At 39.5% G+C, this 24,915-nt stretch overlaps 1 protein-coding gene across 1 annotated transcript in view; it reads left to right on the forward strand.

The window, feature by feature from the left end:
* Nucleotides 1-890: 890 nt before the first annotated feature.
* Nucleotides 891-24,915, forward strand: part of DDX10 (DEAD-box helicase 10) — a 261,469-nt gene continuing 237,444 nt past the window's right edge. The window contains exons 1-7 of the mRNA XM_034665709.1: nucleotides 891-1,196; nucleotides 8,709-8,769; nucleotides 9,752-9,882; nucleotides 10,853-11,011; nucleotides 18,161-18,281; nucleotides 18,899-19,088; nucleotides 22,799-22,925. Of these exons, the coding sequence (XP_034521600.1) occupies nucleotides 1,011-1,196; nucleotides 8,709-8,769; nucleotides 9,752-9,882; nucleotides 10,853-11,011; nucleotides 18,161-18,281; nucleotides 18,899-19,088; nucleotides 22,799-22,925 (975 nt within the window). The 5' untranslated portion in view covers nucleotides 891-1,010. The remainder of the gene's footprint in view (nucleotides 1,197-8,708; nucleotides 8,770-9,751; nucleotides 9,883-10,852; nucleotides 11,012-18,160; nucleotides 18,282-18,898; nucleotides 19,089-22,798; nucleotides 22,926-24,915) is intronic.

The following is a 24,915-nucleotide window of genomic DNA, read 5'->3' on the forward strand; positions in this document are numbered from 1 at the left end:
TGTCAAAAAACCAATCCACTGAAGTCCAGTTAACGTAAAAGGCCAATTTGCAAGTACCTTTTCTTTCAATTCTTTATTTTTAGTTTTCATTTTGTCCTCATAAGTGCATTTAAGGAAGATTCAGTTCGACTCTGCTTCAGTTCCCTGCTGCTGCAGCAGAGTCTGCGGGGTTGGAGAAAAGGGCAAACCTAGAGGGACATTAGAATATGGAATATTCAGGGGCGCCTGGGTGGCACAGCGGTTAAGCGTCTGCCTTCGGCTCAGGGCGTGATCCGGCGTTGTGGGACCCAGCCCCGCATCAGGCTCCTCCTTCGCTATGAGCCTGCTTCTTCCTCTCCCACTCCCCCTGCTTGTGTTCCCTCTCTCGCTGGCTGTCTCTCTCTCTGTCGAATAAATAAATAAAATCTTAAAAAAAAAAAAAGAATATGGAATATTCAGTTTTTATTCCTAGGGGGGGTATGCTGACTGGGATTGAAATCGGATTTTATTAAATAGCTGTTTGAGGTTTGGGCAAGTCTTCCTGGGCCGAAAAACGCAAAACGGGGATCACAATTATAATTCACACACAGTGCACGTGTGTGAGTGTGCGTGCATGCCTACGCGCACGCTTTGCCAAGGTAAACCCCGGGCAAGCATGTATTAACAGTTCTGAAGTAGTGTGACGTCACCATAGTAACAGCAACCTGTGCGCATGCGTTCATTTAAAGGGCCAGCGTGCTCCCGGCGCCGCTAGCCCCGCCCTCTTCCTCAGATCGCTCCGCCTCCGTCTCCCCGCCGCTTGCCGGCTACGCCCTGCGGAATCCAAGTCACCAATCAGCGTCCAGTTTTCCCTTGCAGTCAATGCCGCGTGCCCCGGTTTCAAAAGCTCGGGGGCGGGCTCCGGGGTCCGCGCATGCGCCGTCACCTCTCTTTCCCCACGCTGGTTCCGCGTCCCCTCAGTGCGGTCCCTCCGCCTGGCCTGAAGTGTCTCGTGTCTGGGGGCGGTCTGGGCTGTCTCCGCCGCTGTCGCGATGGGCAAAACTGCCGACTCTCGGGGGCCGGGAGGCCGGCCCGACCCGGTGCGGAGCTTCAACCGTTGGAAGAAGAAGCACAGCCATAAGCAGAGCCAAAAGAAGCAGTTGAGGAAGCAGTTGAAGAAGCCCGAGTGGCAGGTGGAGCGCGAGGCTATCAGCCGCCTCATGCAGAACTACGAGAAGGTGAGGCCGGCGCTGGGGCGGGGGCGCGGACGGGCCGCGGGGGGCGGCGGGGCCGCAAGTCCCCGCGGCGATGGGAGATCTGTCACAGGTTGCGGGGGTGGGGGGCAAGCCGGCAGTCCACCGGGCTGGAGACGGGGGTGGGGTGACAGGTGCCGGCGGGGGCCGCACAGGTGGTCTGCCGGGCCCCGCGGACCAGGTCTCCAGACCATCCAGGCCGCTCTTGTGCTCGCCACACTGCTCTTGATAAAATGATGGAAATGCAGTGGCGCTTGAGAGCAAGGAGTTAGTAGTGAAACAGTGTAATACTCACAGTAGTACTAACGGCACTAGTGGTAATAACGACACCTATGTTTTCAGCCACTATGTGCTTTACATTAATTATGTGACTTGAATTTAGGACGGGTCGTATTCCCATTTTACAGGTGAGAAACATTGAGGCTCTGAGAAGATAAGGGACTTGTTTTACGCTCACATGTTAGTAGGTGGTGTGGAATTGGAATCTAGACTCATGTCTTTCCAAGTCCAAAGCCTTTGCTTTTTAACCGTTATGCCAGATCTGCAGACCTTGACATCATCCGCCTTCCTTCCTGTGCTCATCTCATTTTCTGTCCTTGATTGATGTCCCCCGTCCAAGAATTGGCATAGGAAAGCTGGGCTCTTGCATACTACGTTGTAGTGGATGTTCTCAGATGAGTAGCCCTATTGTTTTCATTTTGACCTCTTGTCCTCCCCCCCCCCCCCCCCCCCCCCCCCCCCCCCCCCCNCATGGTCAGTACCCCTTCTCCCTGGCTCCCCACAAACCCGTTCTGTTGGCCTTCACCCACCTCACTCAGCCTCTCAGTGATTGCCCTCTTCTAGTGTGGTATAATCAGGGATTTAATATATGGGACATTTCTGGAATTATAGTCATCAAGTGTCATGCTGGTATAGCTTTCCTTTAAAGGATTCTTAGGTCAACAGTAAGATTAGATAGATAACCTTTATTTTTGTTTGGGCTTTTGAGTTAAGTAAATGATAATTTGATACTGGCTTTTGATCACCAGATGAGTGACTTTGGGCATGTTATTTACTCTGTTTCCCTTTTCTTATCTTTAAAAGGCATAATAATATCTATTTTATAAGTTGTTGGGAGGAGTTAGAATGCATGTTAAGCATTCTTCACATGTCTGATACATATAAATACATGAGCTGGTACATTATTACTACTCTTGCTGTATGCACAGCGCCTTAAGAAACCATTGTAAACTATTAGATTGCATTTTAGAGTCTTATCTAACTAGACTTGCTTAAGGGGTATAGTCTCAGCCTTTCTTTCTTTTGTGTAATCCCAATGCTTATTCCTGTGGACTGGTACTCCTTTTCGTATTCTACCCTCAGCTCTTCTGAGTTCATAATCTTTTTTTCTGACTTCGCTGAATAGTTTTTACCTGTCAGGGTACCTTAAATACACAAGCCCAAAACTGAGCTCATCAACTTTGACTCCCAAATCACAGTCCTGTGTATTAGTTTCCTCTTGCCACTGTAACAAATTGCCACAAACTCCATGCCTTAAAACAACAGTTATTTGTTCTCTCATATTTCTGGAAGCCAGAAGTCTGAAATCCATTTCACTGGGCTGGAGCCAAGGTGTCAGCAAGGCTATGCTCCACCTGGAGGCTCTCGGGAAAAATCCATTTCTTGTAGCTTCTAGCTTCTGGTGGCTGCATTCCTTGGCTTGTGGCTGCATCACTCCCATCTCTGCCTCCATGGACGCATTGCCTTTGGCTCTGTATTAAATCTACTTGTGCCCTTTTAAAATAAGGATACTTCTGATTGCATTTAGGGCCCACCCAGAATATTAAGGATAATCGCCCATCTCAGATCTTTAATAATGACCTGGACAAAATCACTTTTGCCGTCTAAGATAGCATTCTCAGTTCTAGAGGTTAACATATGGACATATTTGGGGCTGTTATTTGGCCCACCACATGCTAACCCCACTATCCAAGCAGACTGCTGAGCTAGAAACCTAGGAGTAATCCTAGACACTTCCCTCTCAGCACTATTACATCCAGTCACACTGATAATCTTCTCTGCCTCTTAAATTTTTTAAATGTTACTCCATCCCCTCTGCTGTGCTGTAGTTCAGGCCGCATCATCTTTTGCATGGATTACTACAGTAGGTATTTGCTTATAATAGGGATTAGCAAGCTTTTTCTGTAAAGGACCAGATAGTAAATGGTTTCAGCTTTGCAAGTCAAGAGGGTGGAACTACTCAACTTGTGGTCAGGCAGACCTGGTTTATATCTCACTCAGTTTGGGTATTGAGTAGCCAAGTTTCTTAATATTCCTGAGTCTCAGTTTCTTTCATTCAGCAGAGGTTCCTAATTACCCAGAGTGTTGTTAAGGCTCAAAGAGGTAATGTATGTAAACCAAGTGGTGTGTGGTAAGCATACATGGAAGAACAACTTGTTCTTGAATTGGCCATGCTCCCTGATGCTGCTGCTTTTTTTTTTTTTTAAAAGATTATTCAAAGAATTTACTTATTTATTGGAGAGAGAGAGCACGAGCAGAGGAAGAGGAAGAAGCAGGCTCCTGGCTAAGTGGGGAGCCTGACACGGGACTCGATCCCAGGACCCTGAGATCATGACCTGAGCTGAAGTCAGATGCTTAACTGACTGAACCACCTGGTCACCTTGTTCCCTGATGCTTCTTGTCCTGGTACTTGATATTTCCACTGCTTGCAGTGAGCACCCCCATTCTCCCACTCTAGGAACACCTACCAGTCCTTCAAAATTTAAACTTCTCTTCCTTACCTCCCCAAGTGGGGTTAGGGCTGCTGTGTGTCTGTAACATTTTGTATACTTTTATTACAGCATTATCACCAGGCTGTGATGATTGGCTTCTTTGTTTAACTTCTTCCTTAACTTTCCTGCTAAATCATGAACCCCTGAAGGTCAGAAACCTTTGACACCCTACCTTTGGGCTTCCCGGACACTTCCCAGACATGTTCCCACCCAACATAGTGCGGTGCTTGTCCTGGAGTGGGCGCTTAGTGTTTAGATGTTACTTGGTGCCCAAGGACCTTTTCCATATGGCTTTATTCTGGTTGGTAACATAGGTCTATTCTTTTTGGTCATTTGTTTGAATTACAATTACTAACACTTATGAAGCTTTTTATGCGTTAACTTGCCATATCCTCACAATTGAAGACACTATGAGACTGTTTCCATTATACAGGTGAGAAGCTTTAAGGAAGAATAAGATTAAATAAGTTCTGCAAGCTTAAACAGCTAGTAGTGAATAAGTTCTAGCTCAGGTAGTCTAGGTCTTATGCCAGAGTGCCAAATCACTACACTTTACTGTGTCGCGTCTCACGAATGTTTAAATTCTAATCTTTTCACTAAACTGAAGGAACAGATTTTCCCTGTAAGTACTGTTGTGTTTTATTTATTTATTTTTAATCTTAGAAATATTTTCTTAAGATTTTGTCAAGAAAGAAAGGCACTGTGAAATCAAATGGTAGGGCTAGCAATACTAGAATACAGTCATAGCAGATTTGTTATTGTCTAGGTAACTGAGGTGCAGACCTTCACTACAGGGTTCCTCAGAAGATAGCATCTGTGCATGGAACTTTTATTACAGCGTTTTATAATACAAGGATGGTGTTCAGTAGCTTCACTGGTAAAACACTGAACAGTTTGATTCAGAAATATCTGGAACAGTTTGACGAGGTGCTTGTTGAGACCTAGGTCAAAATAGATGGGAGAAAATACATGTCTGTGTCCCTAGGGAGGTGAAGGGTTGATACATTTTGATAAATGTTTTAATCCTAAATATGTACAGTGCTGTGGAGTTAGAGGGTAATTAGGGGGAAGGAGGTTGAGTTATTCTGTCCCTGCCCTTTCTGGCTAGGTGGATTTGAAAAATGTGTTTCCTCTGGGCATGCTGCCCTTCCTTCTTGTCATTGCAGCCTCAGGCCTGGCTTGTGGAGCTGAGTGTGAGCTGGATTTCAGCCCCCATATACTTATGTGTAGGGCACAAACTGTCTAGCAGTTTGTGGTAGCCGTGAGTGGAGCTAGTTCTTGAATGATGTGTTCTCCAGTTAGAAAGGATTGGCAAGAACATTGTACATCAAGGGAGCAACGCAAGAATATACAAAAAGATGTTAAAATACGTGGTGTTCTCTGAGGGGGAGATACTGCCTTTATTGCAGTATGTGTTCCTGAACTGGCTTCAGATGAGGTTGCAGAAGAGGGTCAGAGGTGGATTGTCAACAGTTTTAGAGGCTGTAGTGGTTAGAATAATGGCCTCCCAAAGATGTCTGTATCCTAACCCTGAGCCTGTGAATGAGTTATATGACAAAGGGGAATTAAGGTTGCTGATCAGCTGGCCTTAACATAGGGGGATCAGGATTATCCAGTTGGGCCAGTGTGATGACCCACAGGTCCTGAAATGTGGAGGAGAGGGGCAGAAGAGTTGGTGTAGGAATGCTGTGAAGTGAGGAAGACAGGAAGACCATTGCTGGCTGGCTTTGAAGTTGGAAGGCTGACATAAACCAATCCAAGGAAGTGGGCAGTCTGTAGAAGCTAGAAAAAGCAAGGAAGTGGATTCTCTCCTATAGTCACCAAAAAGAATTTTAGCTGAGTGAGACCCATTTTGGACTTCTGACTTCCAGAGTTATAAGTTAATCAATTTATGTTGGTTTAAGCCACGGTCGGTGGTATTTGTTTTAGCCCCTTTGGGAAATTCATACAGAGGCCATGTTTGGAGACTTTATCGGGAAGCACTGGGGAGTCTGTGGGAGCAGTTAGAGAACATAGTGAAGCTGTAAAGGCTGTGGAGGCTGTGACCAGGTCAGAGACCATTGCTATAGTCTAGGCCTTAGGTCTTCTGAGAGGCAGATACCACGTTGGGATTAAGTGGATTGGAGATTTATTGGACGGAAATGTCTGCAGAAGTGGAGGAGAAGGAACAGAAATAGGGAAAGGAGGGAGGACGGAAGGAGGAGCCAGTAAAAGAGTCTCAGGCTGCAGCACAGCCTAAGAAGGCTTCTGCTGATGGGGTGTCTTGGAACCAAAGTTGCCCTTGAAGGGAATCTCTGGTCTTGAGGAATGGGTCTCCAGTTGTACTGCTGCTGTGAGCAGTCATTGGGAGCAGCCAGGGAAGCATGGCGCCGTCGGTGGTGGGTCTGGAGGATCAACTGCTGCTCATCGGTCAACTGTGCTCCCTGAAGCTGGACATCTGGGGGGTTTATTTCTAAGGCCACCTTGTAGGGGTTGTGTGTTGGGGGTTCTAATGGGGAGTTGGGGATTGAAGCTTGTTGAGAAATGTTGAGCTCTTTGTTTCAGTTCAGCCACTGTTGTCACTGTTGCTGAGTGACTCCATCTCTGCACCTGGGATTCATTTAGACTGTGATAGTAATCAGCTTGTGCTATATTGGAACCCTGTGCTCTATTCCACGTTTTCCCCCCTTAATCAGAATTTGGTGTGGCAGATTGCTTTTCTTGTCATGATTGCAGGAGGTGGAGCATTCTAGAACGTTCTTCTATTTTCATCTCCTGCTTTGAGGATACGAAAACAGTACTTTTGTGAGAAATGAGAGTTGTGAGAGTGTGTTGGAAGAAGTACAGGGGGTGGACAGTGGTATCCGCCCTGTTTTTCCCTCCGCCCCCTCTAGCTTTCCCACCAGTGGTAGGAAGTCCTGAACAAGTACTGTCACTGAAACATCTTTTCTCTGATTTTGGAAGAGTGATACAGGTTTCAGAGGGAGTATGAACAATGGAAGACAGGAGTGTTTTTTCTTTTTTAAGAAAAGAAAGGGCTGAGTTACTTTTGTTTGTAGGAACCATAGCCGACTTCCGTGAGTTCTAAATATTCCTTGGAACATAACTGAGAGTCTTCTGGAACAGGGTCGGCAATCTTTTTCTGTAACAGGCCAGATAGTCAATATTAGGCTTTGTGGGTCATAATCACATAGACACTATGTAAATGAGCAGTTGTAGCTGTGCTCCAGGAAAACTGTTTGGAAGAACGGGGAGCAGATTGGATTGGGCCATAGTTTGCTGACTCCTGTTCTAGTTCATCAGTGGAGTAAAAATTTCCTTCTGTTTCTTTGACTTCTTTCAAGAATATGTTGTATAGATCTACATTGTAATGGCCGACAGAATGCTGGAACAGTTCTATTCTTCCAGACTTTCCGTTAGGAGGTCAGCAGACTAGAGAGAGATGTGCAGTGTTTCCTTAAAGTAGCCCACTTTGCCTGTATTGTGTCTCTGGTGGAGGCTGACCAGTGTGTGGCTCGTCTAGCTCCTCCTGTAAGCCTTTTCTTCTTTGTGAAAACAGCGTTTTCGCTGATCACATCACAAGCGCATGGGTGGACTGCCTCTAATTTTGATGTTGTGTTTGTGAGATTTACCTTCTAATTAAGGTTCCCTGATGGGACAGGATATTCTAATGAACTTTTCTCTGATGTGGGTACGCTGATTATTCCTCTTCACTCTTCTCTGGAATGTTTTGTAGGGATTAAGGCAATGTTTTAATATTTGTGTTTTCAGCATGTGAGGACAGAATAACCCTGTCTGGGCTACACTAAGGATCTTGGGAAAGATGATAATGTAGACTGTAAAATGAAATAAAAGCTGCCATCCCTTTACTGCCTGGGGTGTAATTTAAATAAATGAACCTTACAAATGCAACTTTTCCCTTTTGTGAATCATGAATAATTTGGCAGCATATTCTCAGATCTGAACAGGAGTTCCTGCTTTCAGCATCTATGATAAAATAATTCTCCTGAGTAGCTGAAATGAAATTCAGAAAATTGGGTTTATGCTAATGAAGAACATCAGTAACGAACATTTAGATAATGTAAAGTTAAAGGACAAAATGTTATTTATTGTGTCTTCAAAGCGTGACTGAGACGTTTCTTCTGGTTATTGTTAATGACCCCTCCTTCACTGTACCCCCAAATGAAGAGTGGTCAGGTTGGATTTGGCATGCCACTGATTGATGGTTAAAACTTGAAAAGATTTGTGCTAACAAGATAGATTTCTCCAATTAATTTCAATCTGTTCTCCAAAGTGTGTAAATAGAAGTATTCTCATTGTGCTCTGTGGCTTAGAGTCATTTTGCCCCTTATTTCTTAATATTCCTTGAAGGATGGACTGAAGGTAGAGTGTCTTCCTAAAACTGATGTGGTGGTGATTAACTGTGTTCTCAGAGGTGAAGGAGCGTTGTGGTGGTAGTGGTGGTGTGTGTGTGTGTGTTTTGAATGAATGGGGTGGTGTGATTTTTTTTTAATCAATTTAAATTGTTATAAGCTTATATTTTTGATTCATGGCAACTTTCCTAAGGCATATTTCTTTCTAGAAGGAATGATGGTTTTTAATTAGAAGTGATGGTTGAATTCAATCCTGTACCAAGGACTAGCCAGGCAGCACAATGTAGACCAAAAATGGCCTTGTTGTAAAGCAGACAGATTATACGGTGCATTATTTTGTCTTAGCTGACGTAGTCTCCTTTTTCTTTTTTCAGATAAATGTAAATGAAATTACAAGATTTTCAGATTTCCCCTTGTCCAAAAAAACATTGAAAGGTAGGCATATGGTGATTTTGGGACATGTTGTTGGGTTTCTTGATGTTTTTTATAAATGGAAAAAGATTGAGAGCATTTAACTTGAAAGATAATTATTTTGGCAAATAATTTTGATAACTTGAACCTCTAACACCAAGAAACAATATTAATTCATTTGAGTTTGCTCGATTTGTCATTCTCATCCTTTCTGGACTAGTTAAACAGTAGTTAAAAAGCAAGATGCCAGGGCCTCTCAATAATTAAAATAAAATCTAAGTGTGTTAGTTAAAATGAACACAAAAACAAAAGTGACATCTTTTATATTAGTGTGTTAGGGCCACCAGAACAAAATCTCAGACTGGGAGGTGGGGGGTACTTAAACAATAGAAAAGAATTTTCTCATAGTTCTGGAGGCTAGAAGTCCAAAGATCAAGATGCTGGCAGGGTTAGTTTCCTCCAAGAGCCAGTGTGAAACGGTCTGTTCCAGGACTCTCTCCTTGGCTTGTGAATGACCACTCTCTTGCTGCGTCTTCATGTGGCTGTCCTACTGTGCAGTCATACCACTGGTGTCTCTTTTTGTGTCCAAATTTCCCCTTCTTATAAGGACACCAGTGACATCAGATCAGGGCTCATTTGAATTTAATCACCACTTCAGAGGCCCTATTTCTTTTTTTTTTTTTTTAAAGATTTTTTATTTATTTATTCAACAGAGATAGAGACAGCCAGCGAGAGAGGGAACACAAGCAGGGGGAGTGGGAGAGGAAGAAGCAGGCTCACAGCAGAGGAGCCTGACGTGGGGCTCGAACCCGTAACGCCGGGATCACGCCCTGAGTCGAAGGCAGCCGCCCAAACCGCTGTGCCACCCAGGCGCCCCAAGAGGCCCTATTTCTGAACATGGATGTTAGGGCTTCAATGTAGGAGTTTTAGGGGGCACAATTCAGCCCATACACCTGTTTTACGGGGGTTTTCTAAAGTGTCACTCTCTTCCCCTCCACACTGGCAGGTTTGCAAGAAGCCCAGTACCGTTTGGTAACTGAGATACAGAAGCAGACCATTGGGCTGGCTTTGCAAGGTAAAGATGTTCTTGGAGCTGCCAAGACAGGATCTGGCAAGACTTTGGCTTTCCTTGTTCCAGTAAGTCATTTTTTTTATATTGGGTCAAGTCCTCTATTACATGTTTTTAAAATATTATGTGCCTAGGTAGAAATCATTATGTAGAGAGTTGTTTCCTGTTGGATTTCTTTGGCTAGAGTGCAAACTGTATCAGACGGGGGCCCCAACGGTCCTGTTTTCCACTGTACCCCCTCTGTCCTAACATAGTTCCTTGCACATGGTGGGCACTTAGTAACTTTTTGAATGAGTGAATTAGTGTGCCTTGACAAGCCTTTGCATTCCCGAAGGATGTGTGTTTTTCAGGGGGGCAGGTGGGCACTTGATTAGGATAAAGCTGAAGTATGCTCACTGAAGGAGATTGGGTGATTCATTGAGAATTTTCCAGGACATTGATAGCTGTCGTTTTGAGCAATAAAACAATAGAGCCTCTTAGGAATTTATTTATGTCTCATTTACGCAGTTGGTCTCATAATTTAATTCCTACAAAATAATTGGCTTAGAAAAATCACATTCGAGTTTTTGTTCCAAGTATTGCAAAACCATTTTTTCCTTAAATCCAATTTTTCATAAAGATGTTTCTTTACAACTAGAAAATTCAGTCACTATAATTACAGTAACTACACTGATGAAAGTTTAATGTGGTTTCTGTTCAGAAAATAGTGACAGATATTTTTCCAAAATCTGTTTTAATAGTTTGAGGGCTGCACGTACCTCTCACTGATGGCCAGTCTCTTGCTGGCAGGGCTCTGGTGGCAGCTGACCTGCCGTGAGGTTTAAGTTCCCTTCCCTCTCTGACTTGAGGGATCTGGTGGCTGGAAGAAAAATTAAAAAAAAAACAAAGAATTTCTTCTTTCTGATTGGATGACACTTGAGACTGGTATGTCTTCTGCTTGGAAGGTGCCTTTGATTGGGAGGAGCAAGATTGGTTCAGGAATCAAAATGCTGCCTTCTGAAAGGACTTACTAAACACAAATTTGCTGTCTTTTTTGAGGTGCTCGAAGCCTTATATCGTCTACAGTGGACCTCAACAGATGGGCTGGGGGTTCTCATTATATCACCTACGAGAGAACTGGCCTATCAGACCTTTGAGGTTCTCCGAAAAGTAGGAAAGAATCATGACTTTTCGGCTGGTCTCATCATTGGTGGAAAGGTTTGTCTTTTGTCTTGTCCTTTTTTCTATAACTTACATTGGAGCACTGTGGCAGTTGACAGGAAAGAGGTGGAGATTTCATTTAAACAGGTAGGCTGGCATCCTGGTGGGATCACTGTCACCTAGAGTTCTGATTATCAATTTTGAAGGTCCAGAAAGTCCATTTTTGTGAGGGTATCTGAATTGATCAGCTTCTCTGAAATTAATGTACTCTAAACAGCCTGTAAATTTTTTGTTAATTTATTTGGAAAAGGTAATATTTGCGTATTTGGACTAGTTCCTTTTAAGAAAATATCTAAGAGGTAGAATAATTCAGAACATTGCTGGATCAGCAGCAGAAGAAAGGAAGACAGTGCTTTAAAAATTTTTTTTAACTATTTTTTTAATTGAAGTATAGTTAACACATAATTACATTAGTTCCAGGTGTACAACATACAGATTCAACAAGTCTATACGTTTTGGTATGCTCACAAGTGTAGCTACCATCTGTCACCATACGACGCTATTACAGTACTGTCGACTCTATTTCCTATGCTGTGCCTTTCATCCCTGTGACTTAGTCATTCCACAACTGGAAGCTTGTATCTCCCAATGCCCGTCACCCATTTTGCCCTTCCCTCTCCTCTCTGGCAATCATCAATTTGTTTTCTGTATTTATATGTCTATTTCTGCTTTTTGTTGTTGTTTTTTTTTTGGATTCCATATATAAGTGAAATTATATGGTATTTGTCTTTTTCTGACTTATTTTACTTAAGCATAATATTCTCTACATCTGCCTATGTTGTTGCAGGTGGCAAGATCTCATTCTTTTTTATGAATGAGTAATGTTCCTTTATATAAATATACTACATCTTTTTGTCTATTCATCTATTGATGGACACTTGGGTTGCTTCCATATCTAGGCTATTGTGAGGAATGCTACAGTGAACATAGGGCTGTATATATCTCTTTGAATTGGTGTTATTTTCTTTGAGTAAATACCCAGAACTGGAATTGTTGCATCATGTGGTAGTTCTGTTTTTAATTTCTTTGAGGAACCTCCATACTGTTTTCCATAGTGGTTGCATCAGTTCACATTCCCACCAGCAGTGCACAAAGGTTACCTTTTCTCCACATCCTCACCAATGCTTACTTTTCAATATTAGCTAGTCTGGCAGGAGTAAGGTGATACCTCATGGTGGTTTTGATTCGGATTTCTTGGATGATTGGTGACATGGAGCATCTTTTCATGTCAATGTTTGCCTTTGGGAAACTGTATGTTTTTAGGAACTGTATATCTTTGGGAAAATATCCGAGTCCTAAGACCGCTTTTTAATTAGGTTGTTTGGTTTTTTTGGTGTTGAGTTGTAGAAGTTCTTTATATATGTAATATATATATGACATATATATTGTATGTAAATAGGATATTATAGGATATTATATATCACATATATATGTAGGATATTAAACCCTTATCAGATATGTCATTTGCAGATATTTTTTTCCATTTAGTAGGTTGCCTTCTCATTTTCTTAATGGTTTCCTTTGTTGTACAAAAACTTTTTACTTTGAGGAAGTTCCAATAGTTTGTTTTTGCTTTTGTTTCCCTTGCCTGAGGAGACATATTGACAGAAATGTTGCTAAGGCCAAGAGATCACTGCCCATGTTTTCTTCTAAGTGTTTTATGCTTTCAGATCTTATGTTCAAATCTTTAATCCATTTTGAGTTTATTTTTGTATATAGTAAAAGACAGTGGTCCAGTTTGACTTTTTTGCATGTATCTGTCCAGTTTTCTTGACACCCTGAGTAGAAGAGACGTGTTTTCTCCATTGTATATTCTTTTCTCTTTTGTCATAGATTAATTAACATATGTGTGGGTTTATTTCTGGGTTCTGTATTCTATTACATTGATCTGTGTGTCCATTTCATGCCAGTACCGTACTGTTTTGGTTATGATAGTTTTGTAATACAGTTTGAAATCTGGAATTGTGGTGTCTTTAGCTTTGTTCTTTCTCAAGATTGCTTTGGCTATTTGGGGCCTTTGTGGTTTCATGCAAATTTTAGAATTCTTTGTTCTATTTCTGTGAAAATACCATTGTTATTTCAATGGGGATTGCATTGAATCTGTAGATTGCTTTGGGTAGTATGGACATTTTAACAATATTTTTGTTATCTGTGAGCTCGAGATAGCTTTCCGTTTGTGTAGTCTTCAGTTTCTTTCATGAGTGTCTTAAAGTCTTCAGAGGACAGTTTTTTGGTTTTTATTACTGTTTTTTTTCTTTTAATCTCTTTAGTTGTTAATTCCTAAGTATTTTATAATTTTTTGGTGCAATTGTAAATGGAACGGTTTTCTTAATTTCTTTCTAATTGCTTGTTATTAGTATATGGAAACACAAATGATTTCTGTATGTTAATTTTGTATCTGTGACTTTACTGAATTTGTGTATTAGTTCTCATACTTTTTTGATTGAGTCTTCAGGGTTTTTTATATATAGTATCCTGTGTCAGCAGATAGTGACAGTTTTACTTCTTCCTTTTCTATTTGGATGCCTTTTTTTCTTTTTCTTGCCTAATTGCTCTGGCTGGGAAAAGCTTTTAGTTTTTTACCATTGAGTATGATGTTAGTTTCTGAGTTTGTCCTTTGTGGCCTTTATTATGTTGAGAAGTTCCTTCCATACCCACTTTGTTGAGAGTTTTTATCATGAATGGATGTTGAATTTGGTCATATACTTTTCCTGCGTCTTTGAGATCATATGATTTTAATCCTTTGTTTTGTTAATGTGGCATATCATGTTGATTTGCAGATGTTGAACCGTTCTTGCATCTGTAGAGTAAATCCCACTTGATCGTGGTGTTCGATTCTTGTATTGTTGGATCTGGTTTGCTAATATATTTTTTATCATTTTCTATTTTTCATTATAATAAGCGTACTCTTTAATCTCCATCCTCTATTTCCCCCATCTCTCCACCCACGTCCCCTCTCATAACCATTAGTTCTCTTTAGTTAAGAGTCTGTTTCTTGGCTTGCCTCTCTTTCTCTTTCTTGTTTTCCTTTGCTCATTTGTTTTGTTTCTTAAATTCCACATATGAGTGACATCATAAAGTATTTGCCTTTCTCTGACTTATTTCACTTAGCATCATACTCTGGCTCCATCCATGTCATCACAGATGGCAAAATTTCATTCTTTTTTATGGCTGGAATATTATGGTAATATTCCATTGTGTGCACCACCTCTTCCTTATACATTCATCAGTCGATGGACACTTGGGCTGTTTCCATAATTTGGCTTTTGTAGATAATGCTGCTATTCAGGGTGCATGTATCCTTTTGAATTGGTGTTTTTGTATTCTTTGGATACATACCCAGTAGTGCAATTGCTGGATCCTAGGGTAGTTCTGTTTTTAACTTTTTTTTTAAAAGGGCTCTTTAGACAAAGGTGTCTAGTATTTTTATTAAAGATTTTATTTATATATTTGAGAGAGAAAGTGCGAGCACATGCATAAGCTGGGGAGGGGCAGAGGGGAAGGGAGAGGCACAGGCAGACTCTGCACTGAGCACAGAGCCCCATGTGGGGCTCAGTCTCATGACCCTGAGATCATGACCTGAGCTGAAATCAAGAGTCCAACCTTAACCAACTGAGCCACCCAGGTGCCCCTATTTTTTTGAGGAACCTCCATACTGTTTTCCAGAGTGGCTGTACCAGCTTGCATTTCAACCAGTAGTGCAAAAGTGTTCACCTTTCTCTACATCCTCGTCAGCACCTGTTTCTTGTGTTGTTGATTTTAGCCATTCTGACTGATGTGAGACCATATCTCATTGTGGTTTTGATTTGCATTTCCCTGATGATGAGTGATGCTGAGCATCTTTTCATGTGTCTTTTGGCCATCCATGTCTTCTTTGGGAAAATGATAGTCTTCTGCCCATTTTTTTTTTTGAGTGTTTTTTTTTTTTAATATTTTATTTATTTATTTGACAGAGAGAGGGGCAGCGAGAGAGGGACCCCGATGCAGGGCTCGATCCCAGAATGCTGGGATCATGACCCGAGCCAAAGGCAGATACTTAACGACTGAGCCACCCAGGTGCCTCTTCTGCCCATTTTTTAATTGGATTATTTGTGTATTGAGTTGTATCAGTTCTTTATATATTTTGGATACTAACCTTTATCGAATATGTCATTTGCAAATATCTTCTTCCATTATATAGGTTGTCTTTTAGTTTTGTTGGTTTGTTTCCTTTGCTGTGCAGAAACTTTTTATTTTGATATAGTCCCAGTAGTTTATTTTTGCTTTTATTTCCCTTGCCTCAGACATATCTAGAAAAATGTCCCTCTGGCTGATGTCAGAGGTTACGCCTGTGTTCTCTTCAAGAATTTTTATGGTTTCAGGTCTCATATTTAGGTCTCTAACCCATTTTGAGTTAATTTTTGTATATGTATAAGAAAGTGCTCTAGTTTAATTCTTTTGTGTGTGGCTGTCCAGTTTTCCCAATAGTACTTCATGGAGTGGCTGACTTTTTCCCATTGAATAGTCTTTCCTACTATGTTGAATATTAGTTGACCATATAGTTGTGGGTTGATTTCTGGGTATTATTCTATTGACCTGTGTGTCTGTTTTTATGCCAGTATCATACTCTTTTAATCACTACCACTTTGTAGTGTAACTTGAAATCTGGAATTGTGATACCTCCAGTTTTGTTCTTCTTTTTTCAGATTGCTTTGGCTGATCAAGGTCTTTTGTGGTTCCATACAAATTTTAGGGTTATTTGTTCTAGTTCTGTGAAAAATGCTGTTGGTATTTTGATAGGAATTGTATTAAATCTGAGTTTGCTAATATTTTGTTGGGGATTTTTGCATCTGTGTTTATCAGAGATAGTGGTCAATAGTTTTTTTTTTTTTCTTTTTCTTTCTTTCTTTTCTTTCTTTCTTTCTTTCTTTCTTTCTTTCTTTCTTTCTTTCTTTCTTTCGTGGTATTGTCTGGTTTTGGCATCTGGGTAGTGTAGTGCTTGTCTGGCAAAATGAGTTTGGGAGTGTACCTTCCTCTTCAATTTTTGGGAACAGTTTGAGGAAGATAGGTACTAACTTTTCTTTAAATGTTAGAACTCCCTGTGAAGCTGCTGGTCCTGGACTTTTGTTTTTTGGGAGTGTTAAAATTACTGATTCAATTTCATGACTTGTAATCAGTCTTTTTGGGTTGTCCATTTCTTTGTGATTCAGTCTTTGAAGGTTGTGTGTTTCTTTTTCTTTTCTTTCTTTCTTTTTTCTTTTTTTACAGTTTGGCACTTCGTTTTATTTCTTTCTTTCTGTATTTCTTTATTTTAAAATATTTTATTTATTTATTCGTGAGAGACAGGGAGGCAGAGGCAGAGGGAGAAGCAGGCTCCCTGCAGAGCAGGGACCCCCCCCAATGGAGGACTGGATCCCACGACCCTGGGATCATGACCTGAGCTGAAGGCAGATGCTTAACCGATTGAGCCATCCAGGCACTCTAGGTTGTGTGTTTCTAGGAGTTTATTGTTATCTAGATTTTTCAGCTTGTTGTAATGTAATTCTAGTTGTCACTTATAATTCTTTGTATTTTTGTGGTGTTGGTTGTAACTTCATTTGTGATTTTTTTTGGGAAGGTTTTATCTTTTTTCCTTGATGAGTGTGATTAGTAGTTTATCAGTTTTTAAAAAGTCTTTTCACAGAACCAACTTTCATTCTATTGATATTTTCTATTGTTTGTTTTCTTTTAAAGATTTTATTTTTTTGAGAGAGAGAGACAGAGGATGGGGGGGTAGGGGAAGAGGGAGAAGGACAAGCAGACTCCCCGCTGAGCAGGGAGCCCAATGCTGGACTCGATCCCAGGACCCTGAGATCATGACCTGAGCCAAAGTCAGACGCTTAACCGACTGAGCCACCCGGGTGCCCCTTCTATTGTGTTTTGAGACTCTATTTATTTCCACTCTGATCTTTATGTTCTTCCTTCTAATAACTTTGTGCTTTATCTGTTCTTTTTCTGGTTCCTGTTGGTGTAAAGTTAAATTGTTTATTTTAGGATTTTTCTTGTTTTTTGAGTTAGGCCTGTATCACTCTGATGGTTGATATGATTTCAGTCTTCAATTTGAGACTGGTTTTGTGGCCTAACATGTGATCTGTCTTGGAGAGTGTTCTATTTACACTTGAAAAGTATGTGTATTCTGCATTTTTTAGGTGAAATGTTTTTTATATACCTGTTAAGTTCATGTGGTCTAATGTATTTCAAGTCCAGTGTTTCCTCATTGATTTTCTGTCCAGATGATCTATCCATTGATGTAGGTGGGGTATTAAAGTCCCCTGTGGTTAGTGTATTGCTGTCAATTTCTCCCTTTATGTCTGTTAATATTTTTTGTGTTTAGGTGCTTCTGTGTTTGGTGCATAAATACTTATGAATGTTATATCCTCTTTTTGGATTGATCCCTTTATCATTATGTAGTGCCCTTTTTTGTCTTTTGTTACAGTCATTGTTTTAAAGTCAGTTTTGTCTGATACTCCAGCTTTCTGGAATAGAAGATGGTTTTGAGGAATGTTGATTTTAGCTCATGGTGGAACCTGCTGTACGACTTCTGCTCTATCTGCTAGTATAGCTGGACTGCTTGTTTGTGCTAGAGTCTCTTCTAGAGTGTGAGGATAATTCTTGAATTCTTGAATTTATATGCAAACATACACAAAGAGTAGCATCACAAACCCTGACATATTCATGTACCCGTCACCCTTCTTTAACGACTAACATTCTTTGGTTCTTGTTTCAAGGAGACAGCTTCTAGAACGTAGAGAACTCATGGTATCAGAGAGCCTCCCCAGTTCCTCTGGGTTCTGACTTAAATGATGGCAGTGATTCCAGTGTAAGTCGATTCTGGCAGATGTAAAGGGAAGTGAAGACTTGGAGCATTTATAGGAAATTTTTCTTGGCCTCAGAATCCTAGCTATAATTAAGAACCTACATGCACTCTGACCTCGTTAGGTCTTCACTTAGGACTTTTGTTTGCCCAGAAATTTGGATGTGCTGCAGAAATAGAAGGGGAAATCATGTCTCTTTGTAGCATATCGACATTGCTATGATGAAATGACACAAGCAGATGGCTCTTATAGTTTTGATACACAGGCTGCTCAGTGATGTGTCTGTGTAATCAAAAGAAACAACTGTTTTCAGGATCTGAAACACGAAGCTGAGAGGATCAATAACATAAATATACTTGTTTGCACTCCGGGTCGGCTTCTTCAACACATGGATGAAACAATATGTTTTCATGCTACCAATCTCCAAATGTTAGGTGAGTCTAATGAATTTCTAATGAAACAATCTGAGATTTAGGAGAGAAACCTCATCAATTTTAATGATAGAAATTTTTTATCTTAATATTTATTCAATAAAACATCTGAGAAATAACCTGAAACAATTTTTTGGTGTAGAGGTTCTGAACCCAGAGAGTACAAATAGACTTTTCTTTTTTTGAACAAAATGGTCAGAAGAATATAAGTAGTTGTACATGAAATTAGACACTAAAGTATTTGACACTGCTAAGAATTTATCTTTTAAGCTATATCCACTTCTGGTGATATTACCGAATGTGGTTATTATTATTTTTTTTTTAAATCAAATCTTTATTTTGTAATAATTTTGTAACAATTGCAGTGATAGTACAGGAAGCTCCTTTATACCCTTCCGCCAGTTTCCGCTAGTGTAACACCTTATACAACTGTGATACTTTTGTCAAAATGAAGATTAACATTGGTCCATTATATAAATTCCAGACTTTATTTGGATTTCACCAGTTTTTCCACTAATGCCTTTTTTTTCTCTTCTAGGATCCAGTCCAGGAGACTAGATTACTTTTAGCCTAATATATATTTTAAATGTTGGAGTTCACCTTGAATTTTCTCTTTTCAGTTCTTGATGAAGCAGATAGAATCTTGGATATGGGCTTTGCTGATACCATGAATGCTATTATTGAAAATCTTCCCAAGAAACGTCAGACTTTACTTTTCTCAGCTACACAAACCAAATCTGTAAAGGACCTTGCACGTTTGAGTTTAAAAAACCCTGAGTATGTCTGGGTTCATGAAAAAGCAAAATATAGGTATGTACTATTTGAAACCATGTTTGATTTAATAAAAAAAAATCACTATTCTTTTTGTATAAGAATTAGACATTTTAAATTAATATTACTTTTTTTAGGAAATTAGACATCATTTTATGTGTTATGAGATGTAGAAAGCATAGTAAAATGTATTAATTAAAATTATTTAAATATTTGATGCATCTTTAAATGTGGGAATATTCTAGTGCAATCTTTTTCAAAATGTGGTCTGGGGAACAAGTACCTTTCCGTAAGGTGTTGACAGGTATTTAATAACTACCCCTGCATAAAATGAGGGGCAATGGGGTTGTGTGGCTGTGTGGGAAATGGGTTGGGGGAGATGGGTTTTGAAGAGTATTTTGATACAAGTGGAAGTTTGTGTATGTATGTTTGGTATGAATCATTGTAGAATGTGGACATACTTGGCTTGCAGAAATATTTTCTGGTGAACATAATTAGAATCTGTGTTGAAGATCTCAGTATGGATTCAACCCTACCATTATCTTTATCTTAACTTCTATTTTTCCTATGAAATGTTAGTCTAAAAAGAAATAGATTGGGAAAAATGATGGATTATCCTCTTGGAAAGTTTTTAAATTCTGAGAATATGGGCCTTGAGGCCCACATTAACTTTGTTCAGCTACTAGATGTCTAGGATTAAAGAAAGCCCTAGAAGAGGCCAGACTCCATGCTTCTAGGTGATCTTAATGGATGAAATTTGAGGAATTTGAGTTCGGGTGTCTTTGATTATCAAGAACTCAGGAACAGCATAGCAAGGGATTCCTAAGGTAGTTTCAGCTTAATGGTCCTTGTTTGTAAGGTTGTATTGCGATAGCTATTGCAATTCTTGGTACAATTAATAATCTAAAGATTGTCTTGTTCTTTTTGCTGCTTGCTTTCTGCCTATTTTCAAGACTCCTTAGTGTTTTTACCAGACACGAGTTTTTCAGTCATTAGATGGTCTCTAAAACTGTGCATAATTTAAGGTAATTGTACATGGTATCCCTGTTGCCAATTTCCGTAGACAACAATGGGTTATTATTTATAGATCAGAGTTAGAAAAAACTGAATGCAAATACTGTCTATTTCATAAATGATTTTTTAAAAGATTTTATTTATTTGTGAGAGAGATTGAGAAAGTGCATGAGCAGGAAGAGGGGTAGAGGGAGAGAATTTCAAGCTGACTCTGCTCTGTGTGTGGAGTGCCATGCAGGGCTTGATCTCATGACCTTGAGATCGTAACCTGAGGTGAAACTGAGAATTGGACACTTAACCGACTGAGCCACCTAGGCACCCCCATAAGTGATGATTGAAATGCAGGTACATCACTTATAAAAAATGGGGTTTTCAGAAACCATGTCTCCAGTGACATAATTGACAACTGTGGGCTGTATGGCAATGACCATGGCACTCTAATCTCTTGTTCACCAGAGCGCTACAAAAAGCAGATACTGTTGTGAATTTTGTCTCATGTCATTATTGAAGTTTTTGCTCTAGCCATTAATTTGGTTAAGACACCATGGGAAAAATCATAGGCAAGAATATTTTTAAGACATTTATCTGCTCTCAAATCATGAAGGACCAGAAAAGTAATTTAAAAGTTAGATCTTTCTGAAGTTGTGTATCAGGGTATACTTAGAAAAAGTATACCAGTATGTGTTCTTTATACTGCTATTGTAGTGAAATGGTGTTTCTAATGATTTTTTTTTTTTTTGAGAAAAAATTGTGTTTGGATCATTGTAATTTGCTGTGTTTTACAGTGAATATAAGTTGAATTCTGTGGTGAATTATGAACCATTTCAAATTTGAGATGGATATTCTGAGCTTATGTTATTAGGTGCATACAAATTTAATATTACATTTCTTGTTAGCATCATTGATTACTATGAAATGTTGCTCTTTATCTCTACTAATACTTTTTGCCTTGAAATCTAGCATGATATTAGTCTCCCTATAGCAGCTTTCTCTTGGTTCATGTTTGCATGGTGANCAACCGCTGTGCCACCCAGGCGCCCCGAACCATTTCAAATTTGAGATGGATATTCTGAGCTTATGTTATTAGGTGCATACAAATTTAATATTACATTTCTTGTTAGCATCATTGATTACTATGAAATGTTGCTCTTTATCTCTACTAATACTTTTTGCCTTGAAATCTAGCATGATATTAGTCTCCCTATAGCAGCTTTCTCTTGGTTCATGTTTGCATGGTGAATCCTCTGTTCATTTACTCTTTACATTATATATGCCCTTATATTTTAAATTTGACTTTGTAAGCAACATATGATTCTTTTGCCAGGTATGACAGTTGCTTTGCAACTGGGGGATTTAGTTCATTGATCTATAACTTAGTGTATTATTTAAGTCTCTACCCCTTTCCATTGTGCCTTCATTGTGAAGTATTTTAATTTCATATATTTTAAACTCCATAAGCTGTTATTAATTACTTTTTGAAACATCAATATTTATTTAGATTTATCCAAATAGTTATTCTTTATGATATTTTTATTTCTTGTGCTCAAAAGAATTTCCTTTTATTTTTAGTTCAGGTTTACTAGTGGAAAAATTCTGTTTTGATTTTTCTGAGAACCTTCTTATTCTTCATTTTTGAAGGTTATCTTGGCATGTTTTTTCTTCGAAGTTACCTATCTATTGTTCTGACTACTCTTATGTCGAAGTTAGCTGACAGTTTTCTTGTTCCTTTGAAGATATTGTGTATTGTTTAAGATTTTCTTGTCTTTGATTCTTAGTGAATTCATGAATGATTTTTTTGTTTTCGTTTCATTTTGTTTTTTTTTTGGTGGCAGGTAGATGTTGTAAGAATAGATGACCTTGATCTGGGCTACCCTGGCTTTTAGACTCTGGGGCTGTTGTATTTCTGTTCTGTGTTTGTTCTGCCTCCGTCCTGGCTGGGATATTGCCTTCCGGAGGTCTCAGCTGGAAGGTGTGGGTTAGCAAAGCCCTTCCATCCTGGCAGGCTCTGAACTTCATAGCCCTAAGATTGTCAGGTCTCTGCTCGGCTCTGAGCTTCCCAGTTGTTGTTTTTTGCTTGTTTTCACTCATTTTGCTGTGTTTGTGTGCGTGTGTTTAGTTTAGGAATTGTCACACCTCTCATGGGAAAATTGCATGAGGAATTTAAGATTCATTGTTTTGTGGCTCCTTCTCTTTAGGATCTTGGACTGCCACATTTAGGCCTAGGTTGCTACTCAGCTCTCCTCTGTTACGCAAATCAGCAGATGCTTTGAGGGAAAAGTGGAAATTAATATGGGGCTTGCCTCAGGGGGTATCTCTTTTCTTTTTCAGTACTTCAAGTACTAGCTGCCTTGGTTGCTGTCTGATGTCTTCTGTTTTTTTTTGTTTTATATTTAATCCAGCCTTTATAGTTAGAGCTATAGGCCACCAAAGTATTAATCTGATACAAACAACCCGTTTATGCAGGAACGATAGCTTTTTAATCTTAAAGTTTTAGTAGCTTACGATGATTATTGCCTAGGTCCATTATTTCATTAGGATTTGCAAAATTGTGATAATCTGATTCTATTTCTAATTTCTAAAAAGTTTTCTTTCGCAGTATATATATGTGTATGAGAAATTTGTTGGAAAGGCATGCTGTTAATATTTTTCTAACTTTTTTTTTTTGTGCAGTATGGATTTCAAAGCTAACCAATGTGGCATATTTTTAACGTTTTTCCTCCTCTTATTTCCATAAGCACCCCTGCCACTTTGGAACAGAACTACATAGTTTGTGAGCTGCAGCAAAAAATAAGTGTGTTGTATTCCTTTTTGAGAAGCCACCTGAAGAAGAAAAGTATTGTATTTTTCTCCAGTTGTAAAGAGGTACTGAATGATTAAATAATTCTTGTTGAGTCATCCCTTTTAAAATAACAGATTTCAGTTAGATAAATAGCAATTTCTTCTCCTGTAAAAAATACAGTGGTAGATGTGGTGAGGAGTATGATAGATAGGCGTGGTATCCCTCAGTGAGTACTGGTAGAACAAACCATTGAATGGCTCAACTACCCACAGGTCTTTATAATCTGACACCTACCCTCCATGAATACTGAACTGAATATGCCATTTATTTCCATGCTTTGATGTCCTTGATCATGGTGATCTCTGGAATGCCCTCCCTGCATTCCTTTACACTAATGCTGAGAGAGTGTTGAATGTCCTTTAAGGCTAAGCTTAAATGTTATATCTGGAGGTCCTTCTGTGATACTCCCGACCCCCTTGTTATAATCAGCAATTTCCCCCATCCTTCTATAGTGTATATGTCTTTAATTTAGTTACACATTTGTTTAACAGTAGCCATTTGCTGTGAATAAAGGATTCAATGATAAATAAGAAAACTAGTCTCTTCCCTTAAAGAGAAGGGACCTTGAGTGATTTTTATGTCATTTTCCTCTCTATATTTCAGATTACCTGAGGATATATAGTTGGCATGTAGTAGGTAGGTTCTAGATTTGTCGCTTTTTGAGTACTTAACATGGCAAATATGCTAATAAGTTTCCCTCCAGCTTACGGGAAAGATAAGTACTAGCCTGTCTGTTGTACTCTGTCCTTTTTCTGTCTTTACTCTTTTTAGGAAACCTCTTCATTTCCATGGCTTTAAATGCCGTCTGTGTTTTAACTCCTGGCACATCGACATCTTAAGCCCTGACCACTCTCCTGAGCCCCAGACTTGTGTATCCACTTGAATACTAGAGATTTCCAGTTGCATGTCTTTGAGGGCATCTTAAGTTTAAAATAAGAAACGCAATTTAGGATTTCATATCCTGAAGATCTACTCTCCCCCATCTCAAATGACTGAAACCTTAATTGTTGCCTGTCTTCATCTCATTGTCAATATGTTGATAACTCTCATTAGCTCTACCACCTCTCACAAAACCTCATGCTACAGCTAAATCTAAGCCGTGCTTAACTTTGTCTTGCTCGTGGCTAGTCTCTGCATTCCCACACTTTCTTTCCTACAGTTGTTGCACATTCTAGCCAGAATGATCTTGAAAAATCATCCACCTCAGCAAGCTTTTTCAAGAGCAGGGATTTAAGGTCAGTTTTGATTCAGGAGGTGCAAACTGCAGAAAGTTTTCATGGACTCAGTTGACACTTCCTACGTTTACATATGCCCTTTTTTGAGCTTGGTTTGCCCGAGAACGCATCTGTCATCTGCAAGTTCACCTTTCCCCTCTCCCCTTTTCATGCTAGCCCTTTTAAAACCGCAAAAGAAAGGCATGAGTCCATCTATCTGTAATCTTATTGGATTGTCTCAGGACCTGAGAACCTTCCTGGCACCAGGCATTGCTGTTCAGAAAGTGAATGGCTCTAAGGACAAGGTAACAAGTGTTTTGCGGTTCAGTTGGCTTACCATTCTTTTAACAAAATTTGTAGGGAGACTTAATGGACTTATTAGCTGTGGATTATTAGAAATTTTATTTATCATTGTTTTGAAATATAGGAGTTCAAAGAGTTAAAGTTCTTTCCAGTACATTTTCTTTTTTTTAAACTTATTTTTTAAATTCCACTATAATTTTACATATAGGGTTACATTAGTTTCAGGTGTATAATATAGTGGTTCAGTAATTCCATACATTATTCAGTGCTTTACGATAAGTGTACTTAATCCCCTTCACCTGTTTCACCCACCTTCCCTCTGGCAACCACTAGTTCTCTATGTTTAAGAATCTGTTTTTTTGTTTGTCTGTTTTTGCCTTTGTTCACTTGTTTTCTTAAATCCACATATGAGTGAAAACATGGTATATGTCTTTCTCTGACTTATTTCACTTAGCATTATACCTTCTAGATCCATGTTGTTGCAAATGGCAAGGTT

The sequence above is a fragment of the Ailuropoda melanoleuca genome, chromosome 8, assembly GCF_002007445.2.
Source record: "Ailuropoda melanoleuca isolate Jingjing chromosome 8, ASM200744v2, whole genome shotgun sequence".
Lineage (NCBI taxonomy): Eukaryota > Metazoa > Chordata > Mammalia > Carnivora > Ursidae > Ailuropoda > Ailuropoda melanoleuca.